We start from the raw sequence: 15,942 nt of genomic DNA, 5'->3' as shown, positions 1-15,942 counted from the left end.
CTGCAGGCACCACTTTCCATTGTTATACACCATTGTTGTTTTAATTGGTATATTTTGGTCATTCTCATAAAGGAAGAAGGTGCTGTCTCTGTCACCTAAGCGAGTTGTGTATTATTTCCGCCGTATCGTAATTTATACTGGATTATAGTACAGAGGATTCTGCAATCTCTGCATTAAAAACCCATCTCCGATTTCTTTATAATTGGCAACTTGAGTAAATAATTTATTACAGTTTAGTTCCAATGTTACATTGCCTGCTGCTAGAGCCTGCAGTCGATGGGAAACGTAGGTCAGATCACAGAGAAAAAGTGAAGTAACTGTGCAAGGAACAAAAAAACATTGCCTGTCCTCTGTTTTTCTAGCTTTTAAGTGACTAGCAAAAAGGAGAGATTTATGGCAACATGTTTTTTTTTTGTACTACTTAGGTATTCCTTGGAAAAGTTAAAATCTTGTTTCGATTTGTTCCGAAATACTTCACCCTTATTTTTTTTTCACCTGACTTGCATTAAACTGATTTGAATATCTTTTTGCAACAAATATCTAACAGCTTTTTGATGTGTTTAATTTTGCATTAGTGAAATGAAAGAGCTGTGTACCAGGGATTTAAGTGGTTTGTGGGAAGGTGATAGTGTGACCATATATATGATAAGGAAATAAGGATCCCCTGCCGTAAATAAGGATGTCGCAAGTCACTTCGGATTTCCATAATGTTATAAAGGAACTCTGCATTTGGCCTCGTTTCACTATATGGAACTCCTCGGTGACTTGCAACATCCTTATAATGTATGCCAGGGGGTGCTTTATCCCCCCATATATCAGGCCTCATTTCCTCTATTTTTCTCTGTACTGTTATTCGAAACTTTTCCAATGTTCCGTTCTGTACACAGGGGGTGCTCTCCTGTTTGCTCAACACTCTTTGCTCTTCTTTGGGTGATAGGAGAGCGTTGACCGTGCTGGATTTTTTTAATGTGTGTCCATGCTCTGTGCTAGTCTGACTGGTCCAAAGGCTCTTGGATCTTCGTCTTGTCTTCCCTTCTGCATGTGTGGTGGCAGCATAATAATATTTAAATCAGGCTGCCCACTCTCTGCCCACTCTCTGCTACTGCCTTGTTAGCAATACTGAGCAATACTGAGTTCGCAATAACAGCTTTACTAAGGTTACTAGGATTGGTATAACCATCTTGTTCTCCTGGTGTGGCCTGCACTTCTTGAGCAGCGTTACTCTGTGCTACGTAGAGGTTTGTGATGGGTGAGTCAGATGAGGAGTCAAATGGTATTTCTCCATTAGTTTTGAATCCTTGTGATGTTGTTATTGTTGGGTATTGTTATTGGTGTCTTATAGGAGGGACCCATGAAAAATTAGTAAACTAAAGAAATGGCTGAGAGAAGTGTTGATGTAGTCTTGGCATATCTGGATCCTTCTCCTGCCTGACCCCATTATTTTTCGATTCCCCCAGCTTGTGGAGTTGTTTGATTTTATTTTTACTTGGCTTTTCCTTACTTACGGGGATAGTCCTTTTTTTGCTGCTGCTTGGTCTCTGTATTTCTATTTTAATTTAGGGGCAGTGGAGCGTATATATTGAGGGATGTGTTATTGAGTGGCAGGAGGCCAGTTTTTTTAAATACATTTTTTGCATGTTATTTATTGTTTTTCTGTTACTCCTCTGCCCTTGTACTTGTTGGAAGCAGGTGCAGATAATTCTGGGGGGGGCTTATACAACACAAAAGTATAGACGGTTAAACCTTAAATAACGGGGATGTTGTTCACCTCGGGGTTTTAAGTCACATTATAGACCACTCGAGCTACTTTCTCGTCTCTTTGATGTGTCACATCCCCGTTATTCACTGTTACCAATCTATAATAGTATATGAGTATTTCACTTTAGAGCTGTGATTCTCGCCTAAAACTGATGTGGAGCAAGAGGTGGCTGTGGGAGGGGTATAGAAATGTTAAATATAATGTAGTATAAAAGCACTGGTCTGGAGCGCAAACAGAACAATTACTTTATCATCAATTGACAATGAACTTAATACTCAACTGGCTATGAAGCACGTTAGGAAGAATGGCATATCGTACATTGTACTATTTTGGTCTTTGCTAAAGAGCAAGAAGAGAAAACATTTAAAGTTATGCGAATTAATGTGCCTAAAGAGTTGATCTTGCTGCTGAAAAGACACCGAGTGAGGTAAATGTGGCAAATTCATTGAGATGCTTATTTGCTAAGCTGATAAGTTCTGGAATTTAAACAGTTTCAATTCTGACACATTTTTTGTTTTTTGATTTACTGTAATGGTGAGCTCGAAGCAAAGCAGTTCAGTTTCTAATAAACCTGACTTTCATATTGGAAACACTTTTTTCATCTTCCTGTAATCATCCAACTTGATTCTAAATCTTTTAGCCCCAAACCCCATCTGGATTTATTACATGACTGATTTGCTTTTTAGAGGTGTCTAAATTTCTCCATAAAAATGAAATAATTGTGTGAACTGACAGCAAAAGTATGACCGATACGTGAGGATGCATTTTAGAAAATGATAGAAAAACAGAGCAGTGCTGGAGTACAACAAGGACACTTTGGGGCTTATTACGATGGCGGGCGGACTTGATCGGCCCACCACCGTAGCGGTGATTGGGTCTGACCGCCATGCTTGTGGTGGTCCCTCATATACAATTATGATGGGACCACTGCGGACGGATTCCGCACCTTTAACATGGCAGCGGTGGCTGCTGACAGCAGCACCGCCGCGATGTTAAAAAGAGCATGTTGTGCATTTCACTGCACTACGTGGCAGGCACTACACTGTGCCTGCCACTTGGTGCAGTGAAATGTAGGGGGTACCATGGGAACCCCCCAGTGCACCCACACATGCCCCCAACACAAGGGGGGGCCAGCAACGGGCCCCTGAAGACATTCTCCGCGAGCCTTTCAATGGCAGTTCAACCGCTACGGAAAGGCTGGCTTCCGCCGGCATCATAATTGTGCCGGCGGAGCTTGCTAGGCTCCACCGCCATTGTGAGCATGCTGACCGCTCCTCCAGGCAATCGTGACGATTGCTACCGGCGTACGGACTTTATGTCCGCCGCGATACCCACCGCAGTCATAATGTGGCGGGGGGTAAATCTCATGATGTATGCGGAACGATCGCCAGCCCGGCAGTGGCTATTTTTCCGCCAACGTAATGAACCCCATAATTAGCAAAGTCCCTGTAATGTTACTTCCTTCTTTTTAATGGATAGGTGTAGAGAATCCGTTGAGGCCAGAGAGGTCTCAAGACTGTTGTATAAGAAAAACCGTGGTAGAAATACAAGCACGGAGAGAGTATAAGTCGGCTCAGCTCTCTCCAACCCTTCTGTCACCAACACTCTCTCTTACATCACCCTTATGAACCTACGGGTCTAGAAGATCTCGAAGGTAATTTTAGAATTAGAAAATAACACATATTCTTCTTTTGAAAGAAAAAAAATATTTAGACTAAAACTAATCAAAATCTTAACATACACTATGTGTTAAAAAACATAATAATTTTATCTGCAGGCGGACAGATTTGCAAGAATGAATCCCAGGGTACAGAGTTTGATATTATCTAAGCGTGATAATGGTGAGTAAGTGGAATGAGGAGAAATCTCAATCACGCGCAAAACCCTTAAACCTGTTTGGTTTCCTTACTGCCCTTTTTACTGTCTGTTACCTTCGACAGGTCTAGCATCTTATGTAACAACTTCTTACTGTCACTTTGATTGGGTACCTCTTCACTGCTATCCAGTTGTTTACCATTTTCCTCACTAAGACTCTCAGACAACCAGCTCCACTTACTTTCCTTCTCTTGTCCGTTACAAACATAACCCATGACATTTCCCGCTTTGTGAATTGAAAGGCTACTCCAATGCAAAACTCTTCCATCACTTCAAAGTGCTGAATTACAAAATACCTTCCTAACCTGTAATGGTTCAGAAAATGTACTTTCCCCTTCTTTACTACAGTACTCTTCTTCACTTTTACAACGTACTCCAAGGAAATGTTAACTGCCTTATAATTGTGTTTAGCATCATAATTCTTTTTTCCTACGGCTTGTGCTCAGGCTAATCTTTCTTTCACAACAGGCAAGGATTTTAGACTTCGGCATCCAACCCAAATTGTCTCTTAAAAACAGCATCCTTCCCGCTCATCAGTTCAAATGGTTTATGACCGGTTTATTCACAAGGGTAAATTCTATATGCCCACAATGTATGCAGCATTTTTTCCTCCAATCCAATCTAACATTGACAGCTAATTGCACCGTTCCTTTACTAGCCCTATTAAAGCATTCCACAGCATCATTTCCAGCGGACTGGTAGACCGAAGTTGCCTTATGTGCAATACCATTTCGGTTCAAAAAAGCTTTCAACAGGTCGGATGTAAGGTGAGATCCATTGTCACTTAAGATGACTTTTGGTACTCTCTCTGTCAGAAATATACTATCGAGAAATTTCACAATTGCAGCAGCATCTGCCTTGAAAGCAAAGTCACTTTCTGGCCATTGAGAGGAATGGTCAAAAACCACTATAGGATATATCTATTCTCCCCTTTCAAGAATTGGTCCCATAATGTGTATGCCAATTCTCTTCCAACGCATATTGGGACTGCTTATGGGACACAAAGGCAGCCCATAGTAATCTGTGTTTTGTCAGAATCATTGCACCTGGCTCATTCTCTTACCTTCATCTCTACTGCTAAGTCCATACCAGGCCATCAATACAATGTTTTCGTCCTGCTTTTGCTTTTAAAAATACCAAGATGGTCTTCAATCTTACCTTTTATGCCTTCGGAAGCAACCACCCTGCCATGTCTCCTAAGTACCTTCCACTTCATAGAGATCATGCCTAGCTTCCCCAAAACTTCGCAAACCCTTCTGAAGTGTATTTTTCTCCGGACACCCTTAATTGATCCTGACTCAGACTCCTCTAAGTATAGGATCTTCCTCCTGAACATCTAACCGTTATTCATTGGTAATGGGCTCATCGACCTCGGCCACACAGTTTTTCACATTGATCCAAAGGGACATGCTTCAAGGGTAATGGTAACCTACTCAAACAACCTGCAATCCTGTTTTTCACTCCCGGTACATACTTTACTACATAATTGTAATCCAAAGGTGTCTTAGTGACAATAAGTGCCGAAAGTAATATGTTGGCACGTAGTGTGAGCTTCACAACGTGAGGCACGTAGTGTAATCTTTGTAGTGTATAACGTAGAATGTGTAAAAGTATACAGTGTAGCACTGCTTGTGGCGTAGTACTGGCAAGATGGCAGTACTTTGTGTCACTCATCGTGACTTGTGAGTGTAACGTTACTTGAGCAATGTTATGGGGCTCCGATGACGCGTGTATAACGTGAAGAAAAAAGGAGCAGTGCGAAGGAGCGCTGATACGCATTCAAACAAAGCAAGTGACAGGCGCACAACACCCATAGGGCTAAAAGGGCTCAAGCCCCCCTATCCCCACCATTCCGCCCCTCTCCCCCCGCTTGTCGTGTGTCCTAGCCCGGGCTGCAGCAGTTCCAGCTGCTGTGGGTTTGGCTGGGCAGTGTCTGGGGTCTTTTCTCCGGCACGCCCACGTTTTTCACAGGTCTTTGAAGACCATTTCATTTGCATATTTACATACCTTTGTTAACAGGTTACCAAGGTTTTTTTTTTTTTTTAGAATTGGTTCATAACAGTAGTAGTTCGCAGGTAGGTTGTAATTCTTCTATAATTCAGTTAAAGGAAGGCTCCTGGCCACGAGTGACCACTGCCAACATCCATGCCCGGACAGTAACTTTTTCTGTTCGAATCAGAATGTCGGGGTAGCTGTCCACGAGCTCGCAATGATTATCTCAAGGCACGACTCCAGATCATACATAGACTACCTCAGACTTCTAAAACTACAGGATATAAGAGTTCTATTGTTCAGAGGTTCAGAGGCTTAACATAAAATGATGTGGCCCCCCCTGCAGACTGTGATGAGAGGCCGAGTCTCCAACATTGCACATATATCCATTGGCTTTGGGCAGAATAGGGTCCCCTGGAGGGTTGGTGCCCCCTATGCCACAGGGGCCTTTGTTATGCCCCAGGTGTGTCTAAACCAGGCTTCTCCAACGAGTAGCTCGTGAACTACTGGTAGCTTTCCAACTACCCGCGTGTGGCTCATCTGTGTACAGCCCCGCCTATTAATTTGGAAAATTTTGCTTGGTTGAATTAATTATTATAAGTATGCCTCAATAGAAAATTGAGTTTTTTGAGACACAAATGTGTGTATTTTAAAGAACTCCTGATTTCCATAACATATTTATATCTGATATTGGACTGATTAATCATGCGGCATTGGGTTACTCATTATTATAATCAAAATAATAATTATTATTACCTTGGTACCAGTGGCTTTACAGCTGTGGGCCTTATCTATTACCAATGTAGAGGCATTTCTGATTGACAAAGCCTTTTCTACATTATTGCTGGCAACCCTGCAAAGGGGTGATCAGTGCTGCCAGTCTTGCATAGGTTGCCACTTATGTAATCTTATGCACTGTACTCCCTACACTTCACCCTCCATGGAGTGGACCTCGAGTGGTAAGACCCCAGTAATCACTGCCGCTCCCAGATGTCCTCCAAAAGTGAAGGAAACACCTGTACAAGACTGTAGGAAACAACAGTCCTCCCTACAGGAGAAGTGACATGTCAATTTAGATAAGTGACTTATGCATGTTACCGTCTACGAACATCTATGTCAAAACAAATGTACATTTAGCCTGGAGTAGTATTTTTTTGTTTTTGTGTTTTTATAGCGCGAACCAGACTTGAAGGTATCAGAGCGCTTTACCTGAGCACCAGTTTCGTTACAGATGGACACATTCATTGTTGTTAAGCACGGGGAGATTAAGTGATTTGCCTAGAATCACAGGATGTTGAGCGTTGTTGCCGAGGCTCGAACCTGGTTCCCCAGCTTCAAGGTCGACCGCTCTAGCCATGAGTCTACATCCTCTCCCCGTGTTAATCACCAATGCAGCTACCGGTGTCGCCCCTAGGTTGCCCCCAGACGAGATATGTTTAGAGCTTTCCAACCCTGACTGCCACAATACCTTTATGCCATCTCGTCTCTGTAGTGCGTCACTTCTTTACAAGCTCCACTGTTACTGGGTTCAGAGAGGAGCTTCTGAGTCGCCCAGACGTGGAAAAATCTGAAGTTTTACACTTTGTTTTTAAATCCAAACTTGGCCTTGTAAAAAAGGTTAAAACTGCAATACCCCGTTTTAATCTGAATATTTCTTATCAAACTCAAGAAGCAGAGTGTTATTTTTTCTTTGCTGCTTTGGTATTTTATTTGATGCAGAGAGTATGCCTGAAAGTAATTTTCCTACTAGTGCTGCCTTCTACACAAGGAAGCAAGAAAGTGCGTTGGTCCATTAACATGTAATTGATGACTATTAATTCAAGTCACCACAGTTTGAAAACTTGTGGTCTGCATATTTATTCATAAACCATTGCTTTCCACATGCATGAAATAGTTAGCGTTGCATCCCTAATACAGTTTAATTAACAATGAAATCAATAGATTATTGACCACGCCTTTTTACACTCTGGTCACAGAATCTTCAGAGATAAGCGGAATTTTCCAATGCAAGTTAGAAAACATCACCCAATTCTTTTCCATTGATGGTAATCTGTGTTTTTTATGCTGGCATATACATACTGTTTGTCAGTAGCCTGTCTATACCCTCAAGTCAGAAGGCTGCTAAAATGGCTTACAAAGTTAGTGCTTGCTGCTGGAATCAGTTGTGATCTGCAAGTTGAAATTCCATAAATTCCATCCAGCTTTCTATACTCTTGAGTTCGGTAGACCGAATACCTTTAAATCATTCAGTGGTAGTTCATGAAATTTAAGGGGCAGAAGTGCGAAGTAAAGCGCTAGGTAAAAAGAAGATCTTTATAATAAAAATAAATAATTTCAGCAAGCGCCTTACCCCCTAAGTAACATTGGGTGTATGGCTCACCTTCAAGGCCCCTTCCTGGCGTGTCATGCCATACTAGGAGAGATAGCAAGGACCACTTATAAACCAGGTATACATAGATCATTGTGCTGTGTGGGGTTAGACCAATCGGATAAATGAAGCCACCTTATGATGCAGAGGGCCAAAGAGCATGTGCGTGAGGCATTACGCTACACTTTTGCTTTGCCTTGCACACGTTTTACATTGCTAGGTACAAAGAGAAAACGGAATTTTCCCAAAAATGCACAATGGTGGAATGTAGCCCCTACACCACATCTCGTCATAGAACTTATAACATAACAATGTGTAATCGCATATCCACCACCCCTCTAAAATTTCCATTTCAGACTGTACACCAGGAGCCGCTAAAATAAGATCAGCGCCATGGCCGAGGTATTAAGACAATAATAAAGTGAAGGGCTATCTTGCGGAGCAGAACTCTACAATAAGTCAGGTGCAAACTCAATGTAATATGTGGCTGTAAAGCTCCTAGGACCCCAAGGCTAGCATAGCACTTTACTACCAAGTTTCATTTCTAGTGCAGAAATATTGTTACCATATTTGCAGGAGCTGCTCATATATATATATTTTGTACAATAAGGTAATCAAGAGATGCATACATTTGTAGTCAACAGCATTACAACAAGGTACATAACGCATATATACTGACTACAGCAGTGCATCAATAGGAGGGATATATGGGATATATGTGTTTGTGGTCATGGCCCGTCCAATAATCGGGCATATAAAATAAATACACAAGAGCAGACAGCAGCAGTTTTGGCAATAATAGAGGATTCTGAATGTACATGAATTAATATAGATACGATTTAGTAAGTACATGAATGTGATCGAAGTAGTACAGGAGGCTGACAGAGTACCCAATTAAGGTCTGTTAGGGAAACATTATGTATCAAAGTAGTACAACTAAAACGAGTTAGCATTCTAGGCATCATAAGGCAGAAGTAGCATATTTATGCCAAATGATCATCACAGAGAGTAGTGTAGGAGGTGATTTACTAAATGATAATTTGGTCTAGATATGAAGACTTGATGTGAGGGGTTTAGTCTGATCTATGTGGGAAGGGGCATTCTAGATGCTGGGGCATTCTATTAGAGGATGCATTTAAGCATATATATCTTTGTAAGCTAGTTTTGAGAAGAAGAGTGGATTTGCAACTTAAGGACGTGCATGCGTCATTGAATAAATATCCATGACGGTGGACATTTTAACACACACTAAAAATTACTGATTCATGTTGTGAATGTGACCATGTACTAAGGTGTAAAGAGCCGTGGTGCAAAGCATACTCTGGATTGGGACTGGTAAGGTGAAAAGGGGTACTCCCTTCTGTACCCATTCATCAATCCATCTGTGCCATTCCAACCCTACAGAAATTCAAAATAGTGCTACAAAAACTTGTTTTGCATCTTGAAAAGTGAGTGACTACTCTGGCCACCCTTTCATACATCAATACAGTCAAGCTCTCCACTCATCTGTCCCCTCACTTGCACATCCATTTTTCCACTCACCATCATTTAGTCATCTATTAGACATTGATGATCATTACTGCTGGGGCCATTGATATGTGTTATTATCTGTGGACATTGATGTTTATGACTGCTTTGGGCCATTGAGGCTCGCTGCTGCATTGGGCCTTTCAGGCTCGTTGCAGTCTGGGTGCCAGTAGTTCTCTGTGGTTACCTGTATCTGCATGCCTAAAAGTTATGTCTCTATGCCTGCATGTTCTCCATACTAAGGTAAAACGTTTTGGCTTTGTTATCGTTTTTATGTTTTTTTAATATGTTCTTGGGATAGTGATGAGAATTTATAGTAGTGTGGTAATGCTTGTGTTTACTTTGTGCAAAGAGTATTCAGTTGAAGCGGCTTGTTTTCATTAAAATACTTCACGGTTTGCTGTTTCAGAAGTGCTATAAGTGACACCTTGAGAATTGCTGGAGGGATGCAACACGTAGGATCTGCAGGCGGAGGCTATGAGACTGCTCAGCACTTCTCTGACATCAAAGAACACCTTCATGTGGTAAAACGAGACATTGAGCATTTAGTGCAAAGAAATCAGGTAATCTTTTATTATATATTTTATATTTAACCTCTGTGGTATTTTGTAATTTATCTACATGTGTTCCTTGCAATCTGAGAGTCATGTGTTACTCTATCAAACATCAGGTGTCTTCATTCAAAGTAAATGTTTTCTTATCAGATTGGGGGGAATCAAATGCATTAAGTTCTGTAAACTTACGGTAGTCTCATCCCCTTATTTTGGTCCCGTTGCTAAATTTGGTTTCAACTAATGTTCTTGAACCCAACTGTTAATCTCAATTTAATGCCCTCCTCACCCAGCATTTTCTGGTAGCACATCAGCTAGTATAGGGGTCACTTGGCCTATGTCCCTTGTCTTCCTTAGTGTCTCCAATAGTAGACTTTTGCTAAATTAATTTTATTATACACTGGCGCCTATTTTTCTTAGATCCCTTGTCTAGGGTTTATTTCCTTCCCATGGCAGTCATTAAGTGGACATCCATCAGAAAATGTTCGCTTCAGGCTCTCTAATGTTTATTAGACTAGTAAGGTTTCAGAGAAGTCAGAGTTTTATGCCATGATGTTTTCCCCTGTGACTACAGTCTCTGTCGTTTGCATCACCTCCCTCGCAGCCATTTCTCTCCTTGGAAGCAGCAGGCTCTTTCTCCCATCTCCCATTCTCACGATGAAAAACAAGTAAGGTGAAGAACTGATATGTCAGTCACAAAGGAGATTAGAGCGCTGTTGCCATGTGCAGTGTTCCTTTGCCAGCACTAGTAATGCAGCGATTTGTTTCGCACATCAATCTGACTGCCCACCGGCAGATAGTGCAGGTAGCTGACCTGCGACTTCCCATTTCAGTCTTTCTGCTTTTGTCATTATTTAGATTATTGGCTTTGATAGTTGGTATCCACCTTCCTTCTGTCCTCCGCTCTTTGCTTGCTCTATTCCCCTCATCTCTACATCTACGTATCTTCGTTTCCTGTCTGTTTTTTCAGCCACTCTACATTTCATTCCTCTAAACTGACTTTAGTTAGTGTATATTGGCTGTGCATACCCAAGCCAGCGCCAGGCACAGGGACCGTGTTGGAGGATCCACAAAGGAGCTGTAACAGCACAGCAGCAGCATTCCAAGGAGCAAAGTTTGAGGTTGTAGGTGCAACATACACACCACACTAAGGTAACATGTCTAAGTAACAGATACCCAGCAGCAGGCCCTGTGCCCATAGCACCATGGTGGCAAACGGTCCCACTTGCAATGGTAGGGTCATTCACCCTAGCCCTACCATCCCTTATGGAAGCTCACATCACTGCCGCATGTTCAAAGTGCTTGAATCCATGTGGTATGATTTTTTGCCTGACCTTGTGACCTATCGGCGGCTACTAAATTTCTGCATGAACTGACTAAATTGGCCTAATTTTTATTTTATTTATATATTTAGTGTTTTATAGACCCGTTAGGGTATTAGAGCGCTTTACAGGGATAAGCTAAATTCAAAGATTAGGAGCAAACGATCATGAATACACTTAAGGGAGAAAATACAAGCAGGAGCAAGGGAGGACTGCACAATAACGACCCCTGCCCAATAAAGTTACAGAGAGGTAATAATTATGCCGTAAGCTAAACATTGTCCATAATACCAGAATCGCATAGGTTACATCTGCGAAGTCTAGTGAGACTTAAAACGGGTAGTGTTCTTTAAATAGCAGTAAAATGTTGCTAAGCCGCTGATTCCGTAAATGCTCTAAGAGCTTATGGCAGGATTTTGCCCATTAGAAAAGTCTTGGCTTCCTTCTTGAATCTTGGCAGAGATGTTGTTCTTCTGATGATTGGCAGCAGCGAGTTCCATATTCTAGGTGCCGGACCAGAGAAAGATCTGTGGTAAGTTTTCTTCTTCTGGAAGGAGGGAGGTTTCAGCATAATATCCCTGGCACTCAAGGAGTACCTGCCTCCTCCGGATTCCTCGATTTTATGAGCAAGAAACGAAGGTAACTTAAAGTGTAGTACTTTGTGAGTGATACAGGTCAGTTTGAGTTGGATTCTGGCTTCGTAAGGAAGCCAGTTCAGGGCCTTCAGGTGCGGTGAGATGTGGTTGAATTTTTTGTCAAGCCTGTTATGAGTCTTGCAGCTGCGTTGAGGCAGGCTTTTAGGGGAGCCGTTGAGATCTTGGGCAGACCAGAGAGGATTGCGCATCCATATTCGATGCCTGTACTGCCATTTTGAGGTCAAACGTGTCGAGGAAAGGTTTTAGTTTTCTAAGGTAGCTCAGGTGAATCCTGGCGTTTTTGGTCAGTTTGTTGATGTGGGCTCGCATGTTCAGGTTCTTGTCCAGTGTGATTCCTAGTGATTTGGCTGAATCCACTATGATCGGGGTGCAGTGTAGCATGGAGATCGATTTGGTCCATTCAAATTTAATAGAACTAAACCCTGCAACCTGCAGATTCCACAAAGTGTAATGAATCAGAGACATTACTTGCACTAGGTATTTAGTATCTGTATTGGGAATAGGGACCTGCTTCGCGGTCAAAAACCTTCATACAGTTCTTCATCCAATGAGCAATTGTGAAAATGGACCCATGCCGACTGACCGAGACCGCCCGTCCTGCTACTTGCTGACGCTCTTACCCTATTCTTTCGATATGACTGAACAAGAACCACCGTTAACTTGAATACAGCATCTCGAACAATTTTCTTACTCACTCTGTGGACAAACCATGGGAATACACCTTGAAAAGCCCCAGGCTTGCCAGCCAATAAGTGGCGAAACACATGTTGGCTGTGCCTCACAATTGTTTTGTTCATTTTGCTTCAGTGATTCGGTTATATTAAGAATCACTGCCGACCCTTGAACTTTGATCTTGCGTAATAAACACTAGATATCTATAGTACACTTTTACTAGCACATTTTCATAGCTACCTAATTATTGGGTGAGGGGTTCCCTATTTCCACGGACAAGTGCTAATATAATTATGCTCTTTAGACGCAGGTTGGGCTAATAATCAGGATCCATCACCCCTCCATTTTTTTTAAGTATAAAAAATTAGCAATTTCACCATCTGATATGCCGACAGCAGCATTCTGAGGGTAACTTGAAAATGTAAGATTCAAACCCATTTGACTCCAATTCAGCTTATCATACTTCTAGGGTTGCAAGTCTGAGTATTTACTACCACTGAGTTTCCTGATAAGAATGCCTACCAATTATTATGGTACTTAATTTGCAAATATTCATGTATGGGGTTTTATAAAATGTGAAGTACTATACTATTGTAGAGGGGAGAAGTACATAGGTGGGGAGTAGTACAAGTAAGTAGGGGGTTTGATCTTCCAGCAGGTTGTATGCAGAAGATGTGTTGCTTTTGAAGAGGTTCTTTCAAAAATGTAGTTGTGCTGGAATCTTCCCGGATCTGGGAAAGAGGGAGTTCCAGATTGTAGGAGCATAGCATTCGAAAGATTGACATCGTCTTCGCCTTTCTGCATTTCCCTGACTAGATTGCTGATACGAAATGCACATAGCACACCAGAGACGTTGATCCTGGCATGATGGAGTGCTGTAGTTGACCACTTTGTGTGGTGTGCTACTGATTCTTAAGGTGATGTGAGGTTCTGAATAAATGAGAAATTCTTTAAAGGTGTGTGAGACTGTCAAACCTCTTGAATCTCTTGATCAGACAGCAGTGTGAGTGGAGCTCTCTAGGTTGATCAGATGTGAATCTGTAATGCCCACGGGTGTTGCCTCATGAGCTAGTAAAGGGTCAAGATTGTACGGCTGTTCAGAATTGTCTTGCTCAGAAAAAAGCTTTTACTTTACAGAGCATGAGCAGATGCCACCAGGCAATCTGTGTCTTTATTGACTTGTGAAGCTAAGGTTGTGTGTATGTGTATTCGCAGGTTTGGTGCAGTTGAACATTAACTAGTTCACCCCACTGCAGTCATTCCAGAGATCTGTTTCTGTTGGTTTCTGCATGTGCTTAACACAAATTTTGTTTTCACACTATTAAGCTTCAATTGGGAACTTGGTCATGCTGACCTGAATGGCGGCGAGGCTATCTTTGTCGTGTAATGAGATTTACAGAAGTAACTTGTTGGGAGAGTTGGGCATCGTCCACATACTCCAGGATCTTGCTATTAAGCAGACATCCAAGATCCATGTAGATATTGAAGATTACTGTGCAGTTCGTATAGATGCAGTCCAAGTTTTAGGTACTCATGTGACTGACCTAGAATCTGTTGTTAAATTCAGATGCAAACTACTGGTGGATGGTGCTGGCAATGGCTATACTTGAGCAGAGGGTATTGAGTAGAGCTTGATAATTCACTATGTCAAATGGTGCTGAGACACAGCAGAATGCAAAGACGGGTTGCTTATATCTAATTAGGAGTGCATCAAAAACTGCTTGGATAGTGGCGGTCACAGTGTTGCATTGTGGTCAAAGTCAACATTGGTAAACTTGAAAAAGGGATGTTCCTGGTTTCTCATGCAGTTGAGTGGTGACTACATTTTAGATGCTTTTGCCTTTCAAAGGTAGGTGTGGGGTCAGTTAGTAGTTGGCCAGGAATCTGGGTCCAGGTTTGGTTTCTTCTTCAGGAAAAGTCAGTGGTTTTGGGTCCTGAGATAGCTAAGATGCCCTAAGCTAGGGAGGCAATGGGAAGTGGCATTGCTGGAGATGCTGAGATAATTTTACCTTCAGTGAGCTGAGGGGGTCTTAAAGACCCCCAATGGAGAAGGAGTCAAAATGTCCCACTTGAGTTCTCTGCTATTGCAGAACTGGGTAGAATTTCTGTCCTATCATATTTTCTTCATCTTCTCTTCAAAGAAAATGCTATTGGGTGTGCATTTCTCCTTCAAATCCTTGGAGGGTATGACTGCTGCATTTCTTTTGCATGCTTTGATGTTGATTCTGAAGAAGTGGACTTGTTGTCTCTCGTGAGCCTCCTGTTGTATGCATGGAGGTTCTTCATGGCACTGAGGCCCTCATACAGCTGCAATCAGTGTCACTGCTTTTTTTCGCCTTCTGATTCCTGATAATTTGTGTGTGTACCATGGTTTGAATGAACGAGATTTGACCAGGCTGTGGGTGTCATCAGTGGTGTAGATGGTATACATAAGGTAAGAGAATAGAAAGCTAAAGCTTGCATCCAGATTAGATGAGTTTTCCTTTTAAAATCTGTTGATGGGAAAGCTTTTTAATGGGTGGTAGTGTTTCTTGAACTAGTTATCTTTGATGACAGGTCTTGGGAAGTTCGGAGCTTTTGGCTGTGTGGTCTGTCCAGTCTAGAATCTCAAATGCGTCTAAGATGAGTTTGATTTTGGCTGTATACAAGATGCAGTCCAGGATGCTGTCTTTTGTGTGGGTTGGTAAAGTGGCATTCTATTGAATGTCAGCCGTTTCTGATTGGTTGAAAGTGGTTTTCTTCATGATCTTAGCTGTTTTGTCACCCGAGAGGTTGAAGTTACCGAATGGAAATGCTGTGTTAGTAGTTAGTTTAGATGTGGGATGAGATCTGAGATCTTAAAGGTTTAGGTCTGTTGAGCCCTGGTGGGCGATGGGATAATAGAACCTCACAAATTTGTTGAAGAACAATCTAAGGGGCAGAAGGCATCCCGTTAGGTAGCATTAAGCCTACGACTGATGTTCTGCAATCATAGCTCCTTGGAGTCAAGAACATCTATTTAGAAAGCGAGTCTGAAATTTGTTTTGGTGAGTTTTCTGATCAAAAGTGATTACGTTCTGATCCCAGGTAAGCGCTGAGGGTATTCCACAGTCTTGGGATTTTAACTCCTAGATTTCTTCCTCTATGCTTTATTTTTATGAACAAATATTTTTGGGATTATGTTTGCAGCTGATGACCTGGCTGGGTGTAGCATGGGGCTAAGTCTTACTTCTGTTTTAGG

At 41.9% G+C, this 15,942-nt stretch overlaps 1 protein-coding gene across 1 annotated transcript in view; it reads left to right on the top strand.

Moving 5' to 3' along the window:
• LMAN1 (lectin, mannose binding 1) overlaps nucleotides 1-15,942 on the top strand; it is a 249,386-nt gene that overhangs the window by 157,013 nt on the left and 76,431 nt on the right. Inside the window, exon 11 of the mRNA XM_085630506.1 lies at nucleotides 9,931-10,084. Coding sequence (XP_085486632.1) covers nucleotides 9,931-10,084 — 154 coding nt within the window. The remainder of the gene's footprint in view (nucleotides 1-9,930; nucleotides 10,085-15,942) is intronic.

Source organism: Triturus cristatus, chromosome 2_1 (genome assembly GCF_964204655.1).
Source record: "Triturus cristatus chromosome 2_1, aTriCri1.1, whole genome shotgun sequence".
Classification (NCBI taxonomy): domain Eukaryota; kingdom Metazoa; phylum Chordata; class Amphibia; order Caudata; family Salamandridae; genus Triturus; species Triturus cristatus.
Note: the sequence above shows the minus strand (reverse complement) of the source record. Positions and strands in the feature narration are given on the sequence as shown.